This window comes from Peromyscus leucopus, chromosome 23, assembly GCF_004664715.2.
Source record: "Peromyscus leucopus breed LL Stock chromosome 23, UCI_PerLeu_2.1, whole genome shotgun sequence".
NCBI classification, from domain to species: Eukaryota; Metazoa; Chordata; class Mammalia; order Rodentia; family Cricetidae; genus Peromyscus; species Peromyscus leucopus.
In genome coordinates this window covers 41,462,492-41,486,129 of record NC_051082.1, presented here as the reverse complement: position 1 = coordinate 41,486,129, position 23,638 = coordinate 41,462,492, and the positions used below count along the sequence as shown (strand labels likewise).

Below are 23,638 nucleotides of genomic sequence, written 5' to 3'. Positions count from 1 at the left end.
ATGTGCGCCACCACCACTGGGCAATTGATTCTTTATCACACACACACACACACACACACAGAGGTGTGTGTGTGTGTGTGTGTGTGTGTGTGTGTGTGTGACTCCGTTTCAAACTTAGGGCCTCACATGTGTGACACCGAGTATTCTACCACTGAGTTATACCCCCAACCCTTGGTTTCTTTGTGGCAGGGTCTCATTGTGTAGCCCAGGCTGGCCTTGAACTTATGCAGTCCTCCTGCCTCAGCCTCTTGAGTGCTGAGATTGCAGGTGTGCATTCCTGTACCCAGCATGCATTTATGCTAACTGTTCTTTGTGGCAGAGGTGCAGCAGGACTCTGAAGGGCTGAAGGGGTTTTTTTCCTCTTGTTCTTTCTGCCTCAAGTTACCTGTGTCCTTTGGCAGAGCTGAGCAGGAAGCTCCCTCCAGCGCTGGAGTCGCAGCCAGGCTCTGACCATGCACTGGTGATGTTCTCTGTGGTGTGAGGGGTAGTGTGTCCCCTGATTAGCTCTGCAGCAGCCGAGCAGCTCTGCCCTTGCTCTCCAGGCTCCTCCCACACAGTTCACTGGCAGTCTAGCAGTGTCGGCAGGACACGGACTGGCCTTGACTGCAACAGATCTTGCTGCCAGGAGCAAGGAAAGTGTGGGAGGCAGTTTTGTCTCAGGAAGCTACCACACATGACTAAGTGGGCGCTTGTATGGAGGGACTTGGAGGCATGCTTGCATGCACTCTGTCTGCACTGACCAGCTTCCTGTGCTCAAGGTCTGGAAGGAGATCTGGTCTCTGCGTGTGTTTTGGATCTAAGTCAGCTTAGATCTAACCGGGCTTGTTTCTGACAGTAATTATAGGCACCTCAGTGGTTCTGGTTCTGAGCTGTGAGAGCAGCTCCTCCTCAGAGCTCATTTTTCATCTGTAATCTGAAGCAGAGTGGATTTAGAATTGAGTCATAGTAGTCAGCAACATGGCACTAGGTTTCATGAGTTTTTTTGTTTCAGTGTAGGATTAGACTTTTAAACCTTAATTTAAATTTAAAATTTAGAATTTTGCTGCATTTCAGCCATCAGGTCTTGCCACTAGTACTCAGACCCTCACCCTGGCCCTCCTCGATTGTTGCCCCTCCCAGCCCTGGGCCTGGCCTCTGCCTGCCATCCTGGGACCTGTGTTGTCCTTGTCCAAGGGGCCGTGTAGCTCCAACCCGCCCTCCTCCATGCTTTTCGGTGGACATGTGCTTGAGTTGCCTCCACTCTAGGAGGCAACAGAGACTGTGAGAGACAGAGCAGCTCCGATGAGTAGCTAAGTCACGTTAGGTCCTTTCTTCCTGCAGTGCAGGGGACTCCAGTGTGCCAGGACACATTGCCTGACCACAGCCGAGCCACACAGCCCTACAGTTGACAGTTACACACACACCAGTGTCAGCACCCGGATCAAATTTAATCAAGTTCAGGCGTCCCTTTGCCTAGGACAGAAAGGTAGTGCCACAGGGTTTACGTTCAACTTACAGACGACGTTAGTTTCCTTTCGCAACCCAGAAGAAGTCTCCACTTTTAGTTTCTGGTTTTTAAAGTTGTTTTTAAGATTTATTTTTTATTTTACTTGTATGAGTGCTTTGCCTGCATGTATGTATCTGCACCGTGTGCATACTTCACAGCTGTGGAGGCCACAGTTGTGAGCCACCTAATGTGGGTGCCAAGAACCAAAGTCGAGTCCTCTGCAAGAGCAGCGAGTGCCCTTACCTGCTGAGCTCTCTCTCCAGCCGCTTGTTTTTGTTTTTAACTTGGTATTTGTGTTGGTAGCGTGGATTTGTGAACATAAGTACGCTGTCCTTGAAGTCCAGAAGAAGGTGTCATATCTGGAGCTGGAGTTGAAGGTAGTTGTGAACTCTCCACAAACTCAGGTCCTCTGCAAGAGCAGCAAGCGCTCTTCACCACTGACCATCTCTTTGGCCCTAAATCTTCACTTTGACTTCCTGTCTTTCCACTTTATTAGTTTCTGTGGGTATGTACAGTGTACAGTGCTGTACGTACAGCATTGTAGCACAGCTGGACTTCAAAAACCCAACTTTCTGGAGTTAGTTCTCTCCTTCCATCTTTACAAGGGTTCCAGGGATTGAACTCAGGTCTTCCGGCGTGCATGGCAAAGACCTTTACCACCAAGCTGCCTTGTTGGCCTCAAATCACCAGTTTTAAAATGGAGTGCTATGTGGGCATCCAGGAAGACTGAGGTTGCGTTGTCTTCAAATCAGTTTTTACTGGATAAAGTGTCGTCACGCTCCTGCAGACCGCCGTGGCAGGGCCCTGGTGACAACAGGTTCCAGGTTTGGGTGGTGCTGCTGGAGGTTTTCCTTTGAAACAGCTTTCTGCTGGAATTGTTTGCCTGCCGTGCCCAGGTGCTGAGGGCAGTATGGCTTCAGAACGGTGGCCCGATGCCAGGAGGACACAGGGTCTTTTTCTTTCTTTTCTTTTTCTTTACCAAAAAAAAAAAAAGCTGGTCTGGAAATGAGTAGAGTTGCTTTTGTATATGTATCACTGTGCTGTCCGTCCATCTGTTTCTGCCCTGCCTGCATTCCATCAGGGTGTTTGGAATAGAAACTTGAATGGGAGCGGATGAGGAGAAGCTGACTGGCAAACTGGCTAGCACCGTGGGAGCTTTTTCCTCTTTTCAAGGGCAGGTCATTCTGCCTTAGCAGCACATAGACAGGCCTTGTAGACAAGAGTAAGGTGTCAGGAGAAGAGGAAAATCACTTTCAAGGAAGCCAGGTTTCCCTGATCCCAGAACCCCAGCATCTCTGACCCCTCTGAAAACTGAACTTTGACCTCGGCACCAGCTTCAACCTTCCATCCTGTCTCTGTCCCCAGCCCCTCCAGGTGGAATGTCCTTTGCTTCACTGGACCTGACATGACCTTCCCTTTTCCATTGGTTTTTGGCAGCTAGATGGATGGCTGCTGGTTGCCAGGGTGTCTGTCTTTGCAGGTGTTCATGGCTCTCCTGCTGAAGAGTCCATTGTCTCTTAAAGTCTCAGGGCGCTCGCCACTGGCACCAGAGCAAGCATGGCCCAATTAAGCTGCCTCTTCTGCCTTCTGTCACTGTCAGGTTGCAGTTATTTCCTCGGAGAAGATTTACAGACAGTGCTGAGCTCTCTGGGCCTCCAGGCCAACACTTCTGGACTCCGGATTTGAGTAAATGATTGCTCAAACCCCAGGGCCTTCCTCCCTGCTTACCTGTGCTCACATGCTTCTAGACAGAGATACAGGACCACTGACCCCTAGCCTGCCCATAAATCAAGTGGCGGATAATCAAATCTAGGAAGGAATTGAGATGCTGAGAAACAAATATGGCCGGTAGACAGCCAGTGCCGGGACACTTGTAAAGTAGTTGCTGTTTCTCAGGGTGTCAGCCATGGTGCTTACCACCTGTCCAAGGTAGACACCGTACAAGAACGCAGCTGTGCCTCTCCAGCAAAGCTGGAGATTATCCTAGCAACCTTGAGAGTTCCAGAGGGAAGCAAACGAGGTATACCAGGGGAGGGGAAGTGGCAAGGTAGGACATCCCTCAGCCAAAGGGGGAAGGACACAGACATGTGCCACAGCATGAATGGATCCTGTTAAGTGAAAGAAGCCTGTTTACAGAGCAGTACACACACACACCAAACAAACAAACAAACAACCCTGGGGACACACAGGCACCAGTGTCCTAAATAATACTATCAGCCCAGCAGAGTTAGTCCTGCCATTTGGGGTGTTGGGAAGTGAGGGGGAGCCTCTGCATTCAAACATCTGTAAGGTTGTATAGAAAGTGTTAAGTTACTTGGAGGTAGGGCGTGAGAATTAGCTTTGTTTTTTTCACACTGCTTGAATTTTTTACGTTTTATTTATTTGGGCTGTCGAGATGTCTCGGTAGGTAAAGGCGCCTACTGCCAAGCCTGGCAGCCTGAGTCTCATTCCTGGGGCCCACGTGGTGGGGAGAACTGACTCCCACAAGTTGTTCTCTGCTCTCCACGCATTAATGGCATGCACTCGAAAAATAAACAGTTTGGAAGAATTTATTTTGTATTTCACGTACTGTGTGTGTGAAAGTACAGGTACACAGAAGGCGTGGCACACGTGAGGGTCAAAGGACAACTTTGAGGGGGTGGTTCCAGCCCTCCACTTCGTTTCTGAAGCAGGGTCTGCGGCGTTGGCCGCGAGTCAGTTACTCCAGTTAGTTGGCCCAGGGGCGACTCCTCTCCCTGCCCGTCATCTCTCCACAGGAGTGCTTAGATTACAGAAGCATGCCGCCACATATGGCCTTGCTCTGTTTTTAAACATGGGTTATGGGCATGGAAGTCAGACTTTTGCAAGTGAACACTTTGACCCACTGAACCATCCCCTGAGCCTTTGTCTTGGTTGATTTGTTTACTGTACTGGGGATTGAACCTAAGGCCTCGTACCCCTGCCCTCACTTTACTTGTCTTTTTGGTTTTGAGGTATAACCCAGGCTGGCCTCAAACTCCGCTCGCAGCTGAGGATAGCTTTTGACTTTTATCCCCCTGCCTCCACCTCCTGAATGCTGGGATTGCAAGCATGCACCACCACATCCTGATTATGTGAAGTGAAACCCGGGCGTCAGGCATGCTAGGCAAGCACACTGCCAACAGCCATGTTTAGACAGGGCCTGAGTTGCCCGGGCTACCTTGACCCGGTTGGTGGTCCTTCTGCTTCAGCCTCTGAAGCAGCTGCACGACAGGCCTGGGGAAGACTGGCAAAAATCAGACATTTTTAAGGAATGTGTACCCCACTCATGGGAGAGTAGGTTGGTTAGTCCTGGCTGCATGTGGTGGCTCAGCTTGTGTTTGAGGACATTAACACACATACGTGGCTTTTGACTCAGTGTTTCCATTTCTTAGCATTTTCTGAATTCATCAGTCAGATTTGTGATATTTATATTTACAGATATTTGTTATAGTGATTGTAAGAAAATTAAAGTTGCTGTGCATGGGGGAGTTTGTTATTTCGGTATTCAAAAAGCTCAGACAGGAAGATTGCTGTGAATTTGAGGCTAGCCAGGGCTACATAGTTTTAACCTTGTCTCAAAAAACATCCCCCATCTCCCCAGTAAAGGTAAATGGAAACAACTGGGCCAGTGCTTCCCAATACTGGATCCACATGGTGCTGAAATCATTCTGTGGGTTGGGTTCCAATATCCTGGGGCAGTGCAGACCAATGGAATGCTCCATACAGTGGAAGCATCCACATCCATGCTGTCCTGTGTAGCATCCTCTGGCCACATGCTTATCAGGTGCTGAAATGCCATTGGCACAGTGGGGAGCTGAGGTATTTGTTGCATGTAGACTGCATGCTGGCAACTTCACCCACAAGGTGCATAGAGCCAGTGCTGGCTGAGCTGTGCTGGGAAGACTGGGAGTGTCATCCTCTGTGATAGGAAAGCAGGCTAGCCAGGCTTGGTAGCAAATGCCTGAAGGCTAAGACAGGAGAGTTTTAAGTGTCCTAGGCTATGGAGTGCATTCAGAGGAAATTTAGTGAAACCCCGCCTCAAAAGAGGGCTGAGGGTGTAGTTCAGAGTCACAACGTTCTTCTAGAATCCACCAATAAGGGACTGGACGGGGTATGGCTCAGCAGTAAAACTTGACTAGAATCCACTCTACCAGTGGGGAGCTTGGGTGTGGCTTAGTAGTAGAGTGCCTGCCTAGCTCCCTATCAGTTATAGGGTGCTTGCTTAACAAATGTGAGGTGTAGGTTCAATCCCCAGCAATACACAGTGTTAAGAAGTTGGAGGGGGGGGGGGAAAAAAGTAATTATAACTTGTGTCCAGAACATACTGAGAACTTTCAGAGCTCAATAAGAACAATTCAAAACTTTTTTTTTTTTTTTTTTTTTTCTTTTTTGAGACAGTGTAGCTTTGGAGCCTGTCCTGGATCTCACTTTGTAGACGCGCTGATCCTAGATTCGCCTGGCTCTGCCTTCCAAGTGCTGGGATTAAAGGCATGCGCCACCACTGCCCGGCCAATTCAAAACTTTTAAACAAACAATATTTGGAAAGATGTCACCCAGATGGTAACTTTTAAACAGCACATAAGCCTGTGAAGTGTCATTGACATTAGGGAGACAGAAATCGGACCTCAGGGAGATGCCACTGTACCCTTCCAGGCTCAGCTAACTTGAAGGCTGGCCATACCATGGCAGGGAAGTGGAATGGTGCAGGTCCTGTAGAAGATAGGCAGGTGCTTTTTTTCCTAAGTCAAGCAAGTACCTGCAGTATGATCTGACCCCACTAGTAACTGTGTACTAGGAGTTCAGCACAATGCCATTTAAAACAGCCCCAAGTCAGGGCTAAGCTCTCAGGAGGTGAATGGGGAAACTGCTGTGTTCACTGCCTATGTAGACTACTCCAGCAGAGTTGGTGTTTGTTATTCAAGTCCACCGAGCAAAGGTGCTAGAGAATACACTAGTCTATAACCAGGTCCATTGGGTGGAGGGGAGGGGAGCCCACGAGCTAAGTTTACCTCAGGGTTTATGGTGATGGTTTGCAGGTGTGTCCCAGTGTGATTTCTTGTGTGTCATACCTCAGCATGGCCATGAGGAATACTTTATGACCCTCACTTTTCCCCCTCTTTCTGTGGGGGGTGGAGTTTTTTGTTTGGTTAGTTGATGGTTTTTTGTTTTTTGTTTTTCTCTTTTTGAGATAGAGTCTCATTCTGCAGCCCAAGATAACCTGGAACTGTATAACCCAGGCTGGTCTAAAACTTGAAGCAATCCTCCTGTCTCAGGCTCTTGAGCTTCAGGATCATAGTTGCAAGCTGCCAAGCCCAGCCCTCCTTCCCGTCTTCAGAAGTTTCAGTTTGTCAGACTGAAGCTATCTCTGTGGGTTCCCATCTTCTCCCCTCTAGAGAGCCGTCCTGGCCTGGGCTGCCGAGAGCTGGTCTTCAGGAACCTCTCCAAGGTGCTTCCTGCCGTCTGTCGTGACATCACCGACTGGGTGGTAGGGACGCGGGTAAAGGCCGCACAGCTATTGCCCGTGCTGCTGCTGCACGCAGAGGACCACATCACGCAGCATCTGGAGATCCTCCTCAGAACCCTGCAGCTGGCGTGTGCCGACGAGGAGAAGGCCGTGGTCAGCAGTGTGAGTGTCCCGTCATCTTGCAAGTGGCAAAGCTCAGCCCTGTACACATCAGTTCTGTGCTCATCAGCTGCTGCCTGCCCTTCCGCCTCCTCCATATTCAACCACTAGCCTGGCCCTGGTGGGGCCATCAAAGCAAACTGTTTCACTTGAGCACACAGGCAGGCCATGTGCAGCATGTGCACCTTTGTCCAGACCCTGCAGTACTCTGCTTCCAGTGACCCAGCAGTCAGCAGTCAGTTTGCCTAAGAGACCAGTTTCCTCAGCCCAGGCACGCTTACTGTCATTTCCACACAAAACTCGGAGCAGGAGGCATTGCAATGTATTCATGTATGCTTGCATATGTATGACCATGTGGTGTGTGCACATGTGTGTGTGTGTACATGTGCAAGTGTATGCATGCTTATAGAAGCCCAAATTTGACATTGGATATCAACTGCTGTCCACTTGATTACAAGGCCTCTCACTAAACCTGAAGTTCACAAATTCATCTAGTCTTACCTAGCCAGCTTGCCCCAGGGATCCCCTTGGCCTGTCTCCTAGGTACTGGACTGGCAGGAGGCCGCCACCCCTTCCCTCCTTTTACATGGGTGCTGGGGATCCGAACTCTGGTCCTCAGGCTTGTCCAGCAGGCTCATTCCTTATTCACTGAGCCACCTCCCCAGGCCTTATCATAAAACTTTGAACTGCTGTATCTCTCCATGTGGATTTAGGAAGGAGAGGGAGGGAATGGTGAGAAGCACCATGTGAAGGTTGCTGTGTCCGTGTGTCCTGTGCCTTCCCCTGTGTGCCGCCCCTGTCTGCTCCATGATGCAGATGCAGAGCTGGCCAGGACCACGAGCATCGCACCTCCCTCTCCAGCTGCCCAGCCCCCTTCCTGGGCAGCCCTCACTGCTGCCCAGCTCTGCTGTCGTCTGGGAGGGAGGTTCATGGAAACAGCAGTGAGGGGCCGTGGGCTGATGCGGCGATGCCCTACGTCAGTTCACGGGTGTGGAGGCACTGAGTGTGTGAATGAGAAGTTTAGGCCGCTGGTGTCACAGGAGGCGGGAGAGCCAGACACACCACTTCAGAGCCCTTGGTCTCCCCCAGGAGAGAAAGGGGAGTGCTTGCTTCCCCACGGGTCCTGTACAACATGCCCTCTGGCGGGTGGGAAGCCCTGTGGGCAAGCCCAGGCACCACTGGGAGCCCTGGCTGGAACCCCGTCTTTAAACTCTGCTTCTCCCTGTCTTCCTTACAGTGTGTAAGAGCCGCGGAGCTCATTGGCACGTTCGTCAACCCAGAAGTGTTTCTGAAAACTAATCTTAGCAATGCTGAAGAAGGCGCCCTCCGCCTCTGGCCTCTTGATCCTCACATCTGTCATCCAGGGCTGCCCCCAGAACACCCTCCAGCCGCACCTCAAGGTCATAGCCACAGAGCTGGCCCAGGAGCACATCTGCCAGGGGTCTGAGAATGTAAGTCTGCCTGGAACCAGGTGGGCACCAGGACATCCTGGTGCTGGAGAAGGGAGGTAGCCCTGCTGGCCTCTGTCAGTGTAGCTGCTGATGGTGTCCAACCCGAGGGCGGCAGCACACCCGGGTGCCAGTGGCTTGGACATTTCGGGGCACATCCATCTCCCAGGAGACTCCAGTTAGCCTTGCTGCTGTGAGTGGTCATGGGTCAATGGCATGAGTCTGAGGGAGTCTTGGGTCCTACTCTGGAATCAGAGACTACACACAATGTCAGGGTTGGTATGAACAGCACATCGTCGGGGGTGACCAAGAGCTCATTCTGTCGGTAACACATCAGCACATGAATCCTGTGTCTGAGGTAACCATTTGTGATCTGACAGACAGGTTCACTTTAAACTGAGCCAGAGCAGTCTGGGATATGTTCTGGTTGCCTCTGCTGAGGGCAGAATGAAGGTTGCTGTATTGAATTGAGTTAAGCATACCCCCGTATCAAGCACCCAGATCCTCTTGTTGGGAGACTTGGTTCTGTTCACTGGCCAGCCAACCTGTTTGGGCCTTGGTGCACCTTGGTTCAGCTCTGGCAAAGCTGGGCTTGAGGGAGGGACACTGGCTGACAGAAGTCAGCCCTGGTCCTCTGTCCAGCCATTTCTGTTGTCAGAGTGAGAGACCCATGGGTATAGTGCCATATACCTGTCGTCTTAGTTACTTTTCTAATGCTGTGATACAATACTATCACCAAGGCTGTTTATACTGTTATATTTGGAGGATTATAGTTTCATCATGACAGGGAGCACAGCAACAGAAAAGCGTGTGTGCCGGAACAGTAACTGAGAGCTTATATCTTGAGATACAACCACAAGTCTGAGAGAGCTAACTGGAGTGGTGTGAGCTTTTGAAGTTTCAAAGCCCACCCCCAATGACACATTTCCTCCAACAAAGCCACACCTCCTAATCCTTCTCAAATAGGCCTACCAACTGGGGACCAAGTATTGTTGGGATACTAGGTTCTGCTCACTGGCCACAGGTTCAAGAACAGCCTGGTGGGGTTGGGGGATACTGTAAGACATTTTATTTTTATTTTTTTATTTTATTTTTTGGTTTTTTCGAGACAGGGTTTCTCTGTGTAACTTTGCGCCTTTCCTGGAACTCACTTGGTAGCCCAGACTGGCCTCGAACTCACAGAGATTCGCCTGGCTCTGCCTCCCAAGTGCTGGGATTAAAGGCGTGTGCCACCACCGCCTGGCTTAGACATTTTATTTTTAGATAACAAAAATAATAAGGGAAACCCATGGGAATAGGACTGGAGTCTTGGGAAGGAGTGAGGACAGGCCATGCTTATGGATGAGTCCACGTTTCCCAGAACTCAGTTTAGAAGAAAAACTGTCACTGCCATGCTTATTCTGTGTTCTGTGGAATAGGCATGGTAGAGGAATAATAAAGGATATGAATTTTTGCCTTCCTACAGCCCATAGCAAGTTCTTCACAGGGTCCACTGGTCACCCAGCCATGGTTCTGTAGCAAATGCACCTGAAGCCAGAGGAGCAAGAATGGGCAGGTGAGTCTCTGGCACCTACATCAGTCAGGAAGCTTGTGCAAGCTGGATGGACACTACCAGCTAAGCCCTAGCCTCGGCTCCACTCTAGGTATTTTAGAGTGGGTCCAAGACATGCAGTCATTTCAGCATGGGTGTATCACAGTTTATGTTCCTGGCACAAAGTTGTTAATACGAGCTTTAGGGGGTTGTTTGTTGTTGTTGTTTGGTTTTGGTTTTGTTTTTTTGGAGACAAAAATCTTATATAGCACAGGTTGAAGTAACTGCTATGTAGCTGAGTTTGGCCTTGAATTTCTGATTCCCCCTGCCTCCGCCTCTTTGATCCTGGGATAACAGGCCTGTGAATGAAAAAAGAACTAAAAGGAGACCATGACTGCTCCTAAGAGGTTGAGGGTTTTTTTTTTATAGATGTAAGGGAGAACACAGGCACAGGCAGAGACATCTGAGAGTCCAGAATGAACATGACTGCAGACTGAAGCAGGTGATGTGGATCTGGGAGCCGGGAGGCCAAGAGGCCAATGAAGTCAAAATGGCCAGGCTATCTCAGAATCAGAGAAGCTAGGGGAAGGGTAGCCTAGCCAGTCTCTGGACTGGAGAGTTTAGGGTAGGGGCAGGGTATGCCAGCCAAAATGTCTCAGAATGCTGAGAGGCTGCACTCTCCCTCACCTCTGGCACTCTCACCTAGGAAGACTGAAGTTCCACAGACTTCTTTGTGCGTTCATGTCCTTTATCATTCCTCTACCATGTCTATCCACAGGTTCCAGAGAGCACAGAACAAATAGGAACAGCATTTTTAAGTTTTAAGATACTAGTGAACATTTCACAAAATATATTCTTGCGGTCTTGGTGGGGGGATGGGGGGGCGTGGTTCGAGACAGGATTCTTTATGACTGCCCTGGAATTTGCTGTGTAGACCAGGCTGGCCTCAAACTCACAGAGATCTGCTTACTGCCGCCTCCCAAGTGCTAGGATTAAAGTGTGCGCCACCGCTGCCTGGCTCTCAGAGCATATGTCCTTCTCTGTAGCTTCCCTTCTGGACCAACTGTGCCCTTCTCCGTGGATGTGCTCTGGTCGGGGCCGGGTAGCCCTGAAGTGGGCGCAGCGGCTCTTTTGGCTCTCGGTACATGTGTGGGCCCCACACTGGCAGTGGGCTGCGGAGGGAGAGATACTGACTCCCACTGGTCTCTTGCAGGATCTCTACCTGGAGCATCTGCTGCTGTGTGTGCAGGCTCTGCTGTCTGTGTGTCGGGAAGGCTGTCGTGCCGTCAGCCTGCAGCTCATGGAGGTGCTGGTGACGATAATGGCAGTCTCAGGGGCTGCCGGCCTTTGGAAGAAGGTAAAGCCAACAGCCCCCTGCAGCTAGTCTCTTTCCGCAGGAGACGGAGCTGTCTTCTGTCAGTCTCCAGCTTGGTTGAATTCCAGGCCTGGGGCAGGCTTGACTAGCAAAGGTGAAAGAATTCAGAGCATTTAGGAGTCACTCACAAAGTGGCCTCAGGTAGTGTCCCCTCAACCTACTGACCTATCTTTTATCTAGGAGTGAAGGCTGTTCCTGAACCCCTACCCACCCCCCCACCCCCCCAAAAAAATTCACTTGAGGCTTCAAAGCATTCCTGTGCAGGCAAACGCTGTAGAGAGTCTAGTGGCCATCCCGTGTTAATGGCAGCCCAGCATTTGGAGGCTTTTTCTGTCCCCTTGAACATGTATTTAAGCTTTAAATTTTTCTTTTTTAATTTTATTTGGGTTTCTTTGTTTTGTTTTTGAGACAGACTTATTACGTAGCTCAGGCTAGCCTTGAACTTCTGAAGGCAGACTTCCTATCAGAAAATAAGATAGAGAATGACTGAAGTAGACATTGTCAGCCTGGTCTCCACATGCACATGTGTAGATGTAACCAACCGTCTTATTAAATAAGAAACACAGACCAATGTAAAGCAGAAAACCAAGAGGTCAGAGCTCAGAGCTAAAATCTCACCCTTCCTCCTGTGGTGGTCCTACCTCTCTGAAAGAGACCTACTTCCTGTGTGTTTGTCTTGATAAAGTCTTTCTGCTCTGCCTTCTCATTGGTTGTAAACCCAAACACATGACTGCCTCTTCACTGCCTGTATGTACAGCCCTCCAGGTCTTAAAGGCGTGTGTCTCCAATGCTGGCTGTATCCCTGAACACAGAGACTTACCTAGCTCTGCCTACCTACCAAGTGCTGGGATTATAAGCGTACACCACCACCGCCACACTCTTGCTATGGCTCTAATAGCTCTGACCCCCGGGCAACTTTATTTATTAACATACAATTAAAATCACATTTCAGTACAAATAAAATACCACCATACACATGTGCATACACCCCCACAGACACACATACACATACCCACACACTCCACAGACACCAAACACACACACATCCCTTAACATCCCTGTGGGCCTCAAGCTCATGGGGCCAGATGCTGCTGCTTCAGGTTGAGCCAGAGCAGGGCTTCACCACCTTCATGGGCCTGCAGGATGCTTAGGTGTCCTGTGGAGCCCGCCAGAAGGAGCCTTTCCCCGTCTTTTGTTAGGGACTTTCTCAGTTCAGATTCTCTTTGAAGACAACCTTTGCAGAAGGTATGTGTCATATGTCATCAAGACAGCTTGTCACTGATAGAGCTATAAATTCTAGCAAGGCTGTGCCTGCAGGCCACAGGAAGGAAGCCAAACCCATCAGGTCAGGAACAGAGAGATACAGCCGACTGCCTAGGCCCTTGATGCCAAGGAATGTCAGGAACTGCCTAATGTGTTAAATCCTAGGAGGTGGCTGCAGCTCTCTCCTTCGCTGCCCATCACCCTCTGTGGGCAGAGCCACCAGCAGGCTGTTTTTACCTTGAGATCTGGTCTCAGTAGGAGAGCTAAATGGTGGAGGGTGAGGGCAGCCCTGGTTTTATGGTTTTGGAGATCTGGGTAGTAGTTTTGTTGTGTGTGTATAGGATGGAGGCGTAGTTCTGGGATGGGCCCAGGGCCTTGCTGTATTAAGTCTGCACTGTGCACTGACATGCATTCCCAGCCCCACTTCCCTTTAGTGTTTTTTGGTGTTTTGTTTCTGTCTGGTTTTGGGGGGGGGGTGTTGTATTATTTTAGTTGTGTATGTATGTGTGTTTGCATGTGCGTGTGAGCACAAGTGCCCTCAAAGGCCAGAGACATTGACTCCCCTAGAACTATAGTAACACTTGGTGGGTGCTGGGAACTGAGCTCAGGACCTCTAAGAACTGTACATGCTCTTAGCTGTTGAGCCATCTCTCTAGCCAGGGGTTTTTGTTCTTTAAACAAGATCTTGCTATATAGCCCAGGCTGACTTTGAACTCTTGATCCTCCTGCCTCGCCGTCTGTGTGCTGAGTCACTACTAGGACTGTAAATTGTAGCCATTCCTTTTTTCCTATTTTGTGAGTGTGCGCATACAAGTGTGCGGGTCAGCACACGTGCGTGGGGTCAGTGCCATTCCTCTGGCACCATCCACTAGATGAGTCTTCTCTTTCATCCTTGGTCTTTTATTTTACTCCTCTTTTGTTTTGTTTTGTTTGTTTTTATAGACTGTGTGGCCTTGGTGGCTGTTCTGGATCTCGCTCTATATTTCAGGCTGGCCTCTAACTCGCAGATCCACCCGCCTCTGCCTCCCAAGTGCTAGGATTAAAGGCATGTGCCAGCACCGCCCAGCTATTGTACTTTTTCTAAAAGGTTTTTTAATGTGTGTATGTGTACATGAGTGCAGTACCTGCAGAGGACGGGAAGAGCTTCAGATTCCCTGGAGCTAGAGTTATGGGTGGATGTGTCCCACTCATCATAAATGCTGGGAACTGAGTTCGAGTCCTCTACAGGAGTGGTATGTGCTCGTAATTGCTAAGTCATCTCTCCAGCCCTAACGTGTTTTTTGTTTTTGTTTGTGTATTTGACAGTCTTTTATGGCTTACCAAATAGGCCAGGCCAGCAAGTCCTAAGGTCAACACCCCCTATCCCACCCCTGTCTCTGCCTCTACATTGCTGAGATTACAGGCATACACCACCATGCCTGACTTCTTGTGTGGCTTCTTGAGATCAAATTCAGGTCTTCATGCTTGCAAATGACTGAGCCACCTGCTGCCCCCCCCAACACCCCCCTTCTCCCACCCCCAACCCAATGTCTTTAAAACTACTTTCCCTTTGTCCGTGTATGGTCACGCTCCTGCAGCTCTCAGGACCCAACAAAACACTCTATATACACATGCACACACACCTGGACCCCTGACCTCCTGAGTGGATAGGTTTGTGTCTGTTACTACTTGCTGTACAAACAGCACAGACGAAGGCAAATCCATGTATGAGAGTGTTATAGAAGGGCATCAGCCTGCTCTTTGCGGGGCTTCTGTTTTATAGCACTTGCCTCCTGGTCAAGTGTTTCTGTTTAGCTGATGGTTCCTTTAGGTCATAGGCTTCAGATGACAAGAAAATCTCTAAGAATGTTAACCTTTAAAAAATAAACTTTAGCCGGGGTGGTGGTGGGGGTGGGGGGGGTGGGGTGGCGGTGGGGGGTGGTGGGTGGCGGTGGCGGTGGCGGTGGCGGTGGCGCACGCCTTTAATCCCAGCACGCAGGAGGCAGAGCCAATCGGATCTCTGTGAGTTCGAGGCCAGCCTGGTCTATAGAGTGAGTTCCAAGAAAGGCACAAAGCTACACAGAGAAACCCTGTCTCGAAAAACCAAAAAAAAAAAAAAAAAAAAAAGAAAACTTTAGCCGGGCGATTGTAGTACACGCCTTTAATCCCAGCACTTGGGAGGCAGAGCCAGACAGATTTCTGTGAGTTGAGGGCAGCCTGGTCTACAGGGGGAGATCCAGGACAGGCACCAAAACTACACAGAGAAACCCTGTCTCAAAAAAAAACAAAAAAGCAAACTTTAGCTAGGCAGTGGTACATTCCTTTAATCCCAGTGCTCCGGAGGCAGAGGCAGACAGATCTCTGTGAGTTTGAGGCCACCCTGGTCTACAAAGCAAGTTCCAGGATAGCCAGGGCTACACAGAGAAACCATATCTCGAAAAACCAAAGAATAAATTAATAAATAAAAAGTAGACTCTAGGGGGCAGTGAGGGCACTCAGCAAGTGAAGTTATACCAAGGCTGACGACCGGAGTGTGATCCCTGGAATCCAATGGTGGAAGAAGAGAACTGACTCCTTCAAATCACTGCTGACTGTCAAACGTGCATCCCCCCTCCCCCACAAAGTAAACCGGTAAATGGAAATGAAAAGAGAAATTGGCCTTTAGAGCTGGTGCTAGATCTCAGTTGGTAGAGTATTTAGCTAGTATGATACAGCATAAACTGAGTGTGGTGGCACAGATCTACAATTCCTACACTCAGAAGGTAGAGACGGGAGTATTAAGAATTTGAGGACATTTTTGGCTATATTCTAAGTTTGAGACCACCTGTACTACATAAGATCCTTTCTCAAAAAGCCTCCTCAAAAAAGCATTTTTAATTTAAAAATTAGACTAGTCTCACCCTGCGTTTACCCCTTTTTAGGCCCAGAAGAGCATGGACACACTGGCCGAGGTGGAGGACCTCCCCAGCAGTCAGGACCTCTACCGCAAGCATGTGGGTGCGCTCCTGGAACGGCTGACGGCCTCGCATGGCGAGTGGACGGTGCACTCGGTGCAGTTGCTGAAGTTCTCTGTGGTCCTCACCCAGGCAGGTGAGCCTCAGCTGCACCGTCCTCCCCAGCCTGAGCCCCAGGACCCGGCCTTGCTGCCGCGTGGTTTTTGTTGGTGTGACAGGGTCTTGCTATAGCTCAGAATGGTCTCCAACTAGTTGTGCTGGGATCACATGGCTTCCTTTACAGCTTGTATTCTTCAGATACTTCTGTTTTACAGTAAAATTAAGCATCTCCAGCCTCATTGGCATGTGGCCCTGAGTTCCCCGTGGAAGTGAAAAGCATTGCTTTATAATCCTTACTGGGGTTTTATTTTTACTTTGTTTTTTTTTTTTGTTTGTTTGTTTGTTTGTTTGTTTTTTGTTTTCAAGACAGGGTTTCTCTGTGTAGTTTTGGTGCCTGTCCTCGAACTCACAGAGATCCGCCTGGCTCTGCCTCCCGAGTGCTGGGATTAAAGGCGTGCGCCACGGCCGCCCGGCTTTATTTTGTTTTTTAACATTCTTAATGCCGAGTGATCCAGCTCCCTTCACAAATCCCACTTGAGGCCACAGCTCTGGGGAGGAGAGGCCGTAATACATCAGCAAAGCCCCTTCCCATGCTCCAGCACGGCAGGTGACATTGTGTCTTTGTGTTTATGCAGAAGTAGTGTTTGCCGCACTTGTTTAGAATATGAACAGTTCAGAAGACAGATGGCACCCGCGGGACTGGAGAGACAGCTCAGTCAGGTGCTTGTTGCACAAACATGAGGACCTGAGTTCAGTCCCCAGAGCCAGTCATAAACAGCCAGGTGTGACACTGGAGAGATGGCTCAGCAGTTAAGAGCACCTGCTGTTCTTGCAGAGGACGTACGTTGGTTTTTAACACCCACATGGTAGCTCACAACTGCCTGTAACCCCAGTTCCAGGTGCTCCAGTGCCCTCTTCTGGCCTCTGCAGGCACCAGACACACACATAGTGCACATACAGACCTCCAGGGTACAATAAAATAAATCGTTTTTTAAAGGCCAGGTGAGGCATCATGTTCCTGTAATCCTGGCACTGGGGGGGGGGGGGGACAGAGACAGGAGGATCTGTGGGGCTGGCTTGCTGGCTGGCCCGGCTAGGTGACTCAGGGGGCCCTAGGTGCCATAAGACGGGCTTGTCTTGAAAAATGAAGTGAAGAGCCCTTGAAAGAAGGTGCCTGATGTTGAACTCTGGTTTCCACATGTGCACACCCACACAAAGAAATGACAGCAGATGCGTACGCCTTTAATCCCAGCACTCGGGAGGCAGAGCCAGGCAGATCTCTATGAGTTCGAGGCCAGCCTGGGCTACAGAGTGAGTTCCAGGAAAAGGCACAAAGCTACACAGAGAAACCTTGTCTCAAAAAAAACCAAAAAAAAAAAGAAAAAAAGAAAAAGAAATGACAGCAGAAATGATGGGCTCGAGCCAGGCGGTGGTGGCGCACACCTTTAATCCTAGCACTCACGAGGCAGAGGCAGGTAGAGCTCTGTGAGTTCAAGGCTAGCCTGGTCTACAGAGCGAGATCCAGGACAGGCACCAAAACTACAGAGAAATCCTGTCTCGAAAAACCAAAGAAAGAAAGAAAGAAGGAAGGAAGGAGAAAGAAAGAAAGAGAAAGAAAGAAAGAAAGAAAGAAAAGAAAGAAAGAAAGAAAGAAAGAAAGAAAGAAAGAAAGAAAGAAAGAAAGAAATGATGGGCTCATACAGCCAGCCATCCCACACCCTGGGAGGTCCTGCTGTGCTGAATGAAGTTGCCTCGGCCTGTGCGTCCACATTATGGGAAGGTCCTACCACATCCCTCAAGACCCAGAACCCTTCCACCGCTGGCCTGGGTGGGCTGCAGTGCGGCCCTCTGTACTTAGTTTGGCTGTGAACGGGGGCATTGTTGTAGTTCTAGTGTGCTCTGCAGCTCTGCCACAATCAGTATGATATGTGCTCTCCTTCCAGGTTGCCCCAGATCCCCCTGGGGGCCATGTCCTACCACCCCCAGGCCCTTAGCTTCTGGGCCTGTTTGGTGCCAGAAAGATGGGGGGGTATAGGCATGAAAGCCTACACGTTGGGAGCCTTTGGAGTCTTTCCGCTTTGACTTACTGAGATGTAAAGACCAGAAGTACAAGGACTCACTTAGGACAAGAGTTCCTCCCATCCCTGTCAACACTGGTGATAACAGCACTGTGATGGGCTGGCACACTTGTTGGCATTGACCAGTTGCAGGGTAAACCCAAGCCAGGACCAGGGGCAGAAGCAGGAGCTGAGGGTGCAGCTCTGTGCCCTGCTTCCAGGCCCCATCCCCCAGAAAAGTTGGACCTGCTCTACTGTGGAGCACATTTCTCTGAATGGGTTTGTTTTGTTTAGAAGACGGGGTCTCGTGTAGCCAAGGCTGACCTCAAACTGGCTGTGTAACAGGATGAACCTTGAAGTCATCTCCTGAGGGCTGGGATTGCAGGTTTTCACCATCATGCCCACGTTACACAGTGCTGGACTGGAACCCAGGACTCCAAGTGTGCTAGGCAGCCACTCTAACCGTGGAGGTAGCCCAACCCCTCACTAGGTAGATTTGTATCTTGGAGAAGGCAGTTTGCTTCTCACTGAAATTCAGGTGGGAGTGGCAGCTTCCCTCTCCTGCAACCCCTTTCTTTGTGAATGAAATGATGCTGAGTTTTTATTCTGAGGGCTGCCTCATCAGCTGCAGGGTTCCAGACGTCTCTCCTTTGATGGTGACAGAGTCTGAGCAAACTCTGGCACTTGCCTGTGCTCCTTGGAGCAACCCCCTGGTACTGCCCAGCGCGGGAGGGGTCCTGCTCGTCTCGTCAGGCCAGCAGCCGCTTTTCCCACTGTGCTGGTTTCCTTCTCTTCCTCAGACCCACACAGCCTCGGGTGGTCAAAGCTGTTGCCTCCTTAGCCCCATTTCCACTGCACAGACCCTGGACACACAGGATTGAGAACTGCACCTTGAGGCAGGAGATTTAGGTGACTGGGCTTGTTGTCCAGTTGTAGAATTAGCAAACTGTGCCTGGGTTTATGCTGAAATACAAAGTTCCACCTGGGGCACGGGGCACAGCTGGGAAGTGTTGGGGGACATGTTCCGGCATGTCAGCTATATGTGACCCACTCCAGAGGCTGTGGGGTGAAGGGAGCAGGGTCCCGTCTCTTCTCTTCCATACCGTAAGGCTTGAGCATGGTGGGCATGCTTTGACTGATTGTGGTACGTGGTTCAGATATTTCTTGACTTGAGATAGATGTAAGGGTTTGGTAAGGAGACCTGTGAAGTGCTTGCCTTGCCAGCCAGAGGGCCGTCGCCAGGCTCATAAAAAATGCCAGGCATTTTCTTGTTTGTTTGAGAAAGGGTTTTTCTGTGTAGCTTGGGATGGACTAGAACTTGATGTGTAGACCAGGGTGGCCTCAAACTTGGATCCACCTGCTTCTGTCTCCTGAGTGGTAACCCCAGCCCATGGAGATATAGAAACAGGCCAGTCAGTCCCTAAGGTTCAGTGGCCAGCCAGGCTAGCCTAATCCTCAAATCTTAGGCCTGTGAGAGACCTGCCTCTACAAGAAGGTGTATGGCCCTGTAGGAGCAATTGGAGGCCAAGGTATTGTCTTGAGTTCAGAGCCAGTCTGGGCTGTAGAGTAAAATCTTGTGTCAAAAGAAAAAAGGGGCTAGAGAAGTGGCTTAGCCATTAAGACCTCTCCCAGCACTCAGGAGGCAGAGGCAGGTTGATCTCTTGAATTCAAGGCTAGCCTGGTCTATGTAGTAAGTTCCAGGACAGCCAGGGCTACATAGTAAGACCCTGTCTGAAAATAACAATAACAAACAAACAAAAAACAAACAGAAACTAGGGCTGGAGAGATAGCTCAGTCAGTGGTTAAGAACACTGGCTACAGTTCCAAAGGTCCTGAGTTCAATTCCCAGCAACCACATGGTGTCTCACAACCATCTGTAATGAGATCTAATGCCCTCTTCTGGCATTTAGATATACATGCTCAGTCTGAGCACTAAAAAAATACATAAAATATACATAAATAAATTTAAAAAAAAAAAAAAAAAACCTTCTCTATGAAGCATAAATATTGTGGGGCATGATGGCACACAGCTTTAATCCCAGCACTCAGGAGGCAGAGGCAAGCAGATCTCTGTGAGTACAAGACCAGCCTGGTCTACAAAGCAAGTTATAGGACAGCTAGAGCTGTTACACAGAGAAATCTTGTCTCAAAAAACCAAAAAAAAAAAAGAAAAGTAAACAAGACCTCTCACCACTCTTGCAGAGGTCTGAGGTTGACTCCTAGCACCCATGTCATGTGGCTCTGACCGCCTGTGACCCCGGCTCCAGGGAGGTCATGGCTTCTGGCCTCCAGATACTGCAGTTATGCACACGTATCTTCAGGCACACATGCATGTTGTTAAAAATAATGGAGAAAAATTTTTTAAAGAAAGAATTTGGAGATTGTAAAGAGAAGCCAGATTTGTGTATTGGTCCATGATAAGAGGATTCTAGGGTTAATCTCCTGTTAGTGTCCTCAGCATTGGGAGAGCAGTGTGGGAGGAAGGAGAGCCCCAGCACTGTGGCTTGCAGGGCGACTCTCCCAACACGCCTGCTCCTGTCTCCTGCCCCATCAGAGAAGCCTGGCCAGCCAGCAGCCTGCTGCAGCCCTCCTCTTTTTTCCAGGCCCGGCTGTGGGAGAAGCGCTGCAGCATGTGATTCCCACCCTCAGGACCTGTCTCCAGCCCACCACGGACCCACACATGCGCCTCAAGCTCTTCTCCATCCTGTCCACGATGCTGCTGAGGCCTAAGGACACTGTGGACTCTCAGGGGTAGGTCAGTCCTCAAGTCTGTGTAGAGCCTACATGAGTGCTGGATGGGTCCCCATCTTCCCATGCTACCCTGGGCAGGGCCCCCAAGGGCTAAGGTGCAGGCTTCTTGGTGGTCTGTATCCCTAGCATCCGCCCTGCTAGGTAAACAGTGGGCTTGGTGAGTGCACCACAGAGACACAGACAGTAAATCAAAGTCACTCTAGAGGAGTCATTAAAATTCCATTGAGTGAGAAAGTTTTAGGGCACATTAACTATTAATGGCTTCTGTATCAGCTGTTCTCTTTTAAAAGCCTTTTGGTACCTTTCAGACCTAACAGACCTGACTGAATTAGCATTGATGGTGAAGGCTTAGGGGTGGCTTTCTGTTATCTCAGAAGAGCTCAGAGGCAGCATTGTAGCCTAAGAGCCTCCAGTTTTATGGCTTTGAAGTAAAGGAAAAGTCGAACAAAGAGCTTAGGAAAAGAACAGGCTCTGGGTGGGGGGGTAGCAACCCAAGACCCAGAAGCTCATCCTGGGAGAGGACCTGTGAGTGTGGCAGAGGATGTAGAAAGTCAGAGCTGCCCTGGAAGAAGACAGCCCCCCCCTCCTCCCACACACACACACACACACACACACAGAGTCTTAAAATACTGCCTTCCTTGGTTCATTGGGCAGAATATGATTAAAACCATACTGGGACCTCCCAAGCCTTAACCACCCGTGGCAGCCCTGGGTCTTGAAGATGGAGACCTGAGCACTTTGGTCCCATGTGAGCAGGGGGACCCCCTCCCCCACCTCTCCCATCTCCACTAAACAAATCTGTCATCACAAAGTGTGGTCAGGAAATCTAAAATTCCCTGTGACTTGACCATTCTAACCTTTCCTCTTCAAATTCACTCCTAGTGTGGGGCTGGCTGCCAGCCTCTCACACTGCAGGAAATTCTGTTTCCTGCTATCTGCAAAAGCCTCAGGGTTGAAAGGGAACCATAAAAAGGTATTAATGAGTATCTTGGCAGCAGGCCACTGAGTGGGTGTATACACAGGAGTGCAGTGAGTGCATGGCACCCTGGCTGCCACTGGGCTGTGGCCCTCTCCACTTGTAGCCCAGTGTGCTGAGGAACAGCAGCCACCCCTGACCCACAAACACAGCTGCCAGGTTTGGGCCAGGTTCCCAGAGACACACTTCAGACCTCTCAGGGGATGAAGTCAGTCTGGAGAATCCAATTATGCAGATGAGTTACTGAGAAAATCGCTACTGTTTGGGTAGGGACGGTTTGAAAATAGCATTGTCTTAGGGTTTCTGTTGCCATGATGAAATGCCATGACCAAAGAAATTTGAGGGAGAATGTATTTGGCTTACACTTCCAGGTAACAGTCTGTCACTGAGAGAAGTCAGGGCAGGAACCTAGAGGCAGGAGCTGATGCAGAGACCATGGAGGGTGCTGCTTACTGGCTTGCTCCTCATGGCTTGCTTGCCTGTTTTCATATAGCACCCAGGACCAGCAGCCCAGGGATGGCACCACCCACAGTAGGCTGGGCACTTCTCCATCAATCACTAATTAAGAAAATGCCAGTCGGGCGGTGGTGGGACATGCCTTTAATCCCAGTACTGGGGAGGCAGAGGCAGGCAGATCTCCATGAGTTCTAAGCCAGCCTGGTCTACAGAGCGAGATCCAGGACAGGTGCAAAGCTATACAGAGAAACCCTGTCTCAAAAAACCAAAGAAAAGAAAATGCCTAACAGGTTTGCTACAGCCAGATCTGATGGAGGCAGTTTTTCAGTTGTGGGCCTTTCTCTCAGCTCACTCTAGCTGTGTCAAGTTGACACAGAACTAGCTGCATGAAATCGTTTGGTTTTGATTTGTAGATTACAAAATGACAGAGTGAGAGGTTATCGAGGTGGGGCTTAGTCTGGCAGTGTGAGCACCTGCTAGGGGTTAGGGTTCCCTACCTAGAGAAGGCAGTACTCAGAGCAGGCCATAGTGGTGGCACCACAGCAGCCCCCCTAGCCCCCCTTGGCCTCTCACTCTTGCCTGAGCTTCTGTTGAGAAGCCTGTGAGGGAGCAGGGAGGAGCTACAGAAAGCTCTCTCTACCCAAGCCTCTGCCTCTGCAAGTGGCCTTTGCTTCAGTCCCTTTGGCAGCCGAGGAGTAAAATTTCATGTAAAAATTCTGGACTAGGGGACTAGTTGGAATGATTCAGTGAATAAAGGCATTTGTCTCCAGACCTGCCCACCTGAGTTCAATCCCCAGGCCCCACGTGGTGGAAGAAGGAAGCCAGCTCCTGTAAGTTGTCATGCGACTTCTATATGTGCACTGTGGCACACATACCCCACCCACCCTCACATACAATGAATAAGTAAAGTGTAATGTCAAATTTAAAAGTGAAATCACAGATTAGGGTGTAGGAATGTGGCTCTGTTGGTACAGTGCTTCTCTGGCATGCAGGAGGCCTTGGTTCCATCTCCAGCACTGCATTAACCAGGAGTGGTGGGGCATGCCTGGCATCTCAGCACTCAGGAAATGAAGGCAGAGGGATGAGGGTTCAGGCTAGCCCAGATTATATAGCAAGATCTTGACTCAAAAAACAAAAAAATGAGCTGGGGGTGTAGCTCAGTTGGTAGAGTGTTTGCCTAGCACACAGGGTTCAATCCCCAGCACTCTACAAATTGAGTGTGGTGGGATATGCCTGCAGTCTCTCCACTCAGGCAGGGGGATAAGACGTTTAAGAGCATCTTCAGCTACATAGGGAGTTGGAGGCCAACCTGGGCTACGTGAGATCCTGTCTTTATAAATTAGAAAAGAAAGTGGGTTAGAAAGCAGTGGTGAGGAGAGAACTCCTCCTGTCTGCTCTCTGAAGCCGCCCTGAGCAGTCTGTTAGAGAGGGCCTGATCGACAGGTCTCTCCGAGGAGCCTCGCATTAGCAAGACCTGGTGGGCGTCTTCTGTATGAGAGTTCTTGTTTTAGAAGCATTTGTCTTCAAAAAAATAAGTAAGCCAGGTGGTGGTGACACATGCCTTTAACCACTGCACTCAGGAGGCAGAGGCAACATGGATCTCTGTGAGTTCAAGGCCTGCCTGGTCTACAGAGAAAGTT

General features: G+C 49.8%; 1 protein-coding gene across 1 annotated transcript in view; it reads left to right on the top strand.

Annotated features, from left to right (window-relative positions):
* The window catches only part of Dnaaf5 (dynein axonemal assembly factor 5), a 37,895-nt gene that overhangs the window by 4,931 nt on the left and 9,326 nt on the right, over window positions 1–23,638 (top strand). Inside the window, 6 exon segments of the mRNA XM_028856027.1 lie at window positions 6,880–7,112; window positions 8,347–8,400; window positions 8,402–8,560; window positions 11,302–11,445; window positions 15,627–15,795; window positions 20,419–20,566. Coding sequence (XP_028711860.1) covers window positions 6,880–7,112; window positions 8,347–8,400; window positions 8,402–8,560; window positions 11,302–11,445; window positions 15,627–15,795; window positions 20,419–20,566 — 907 coding nt within the window.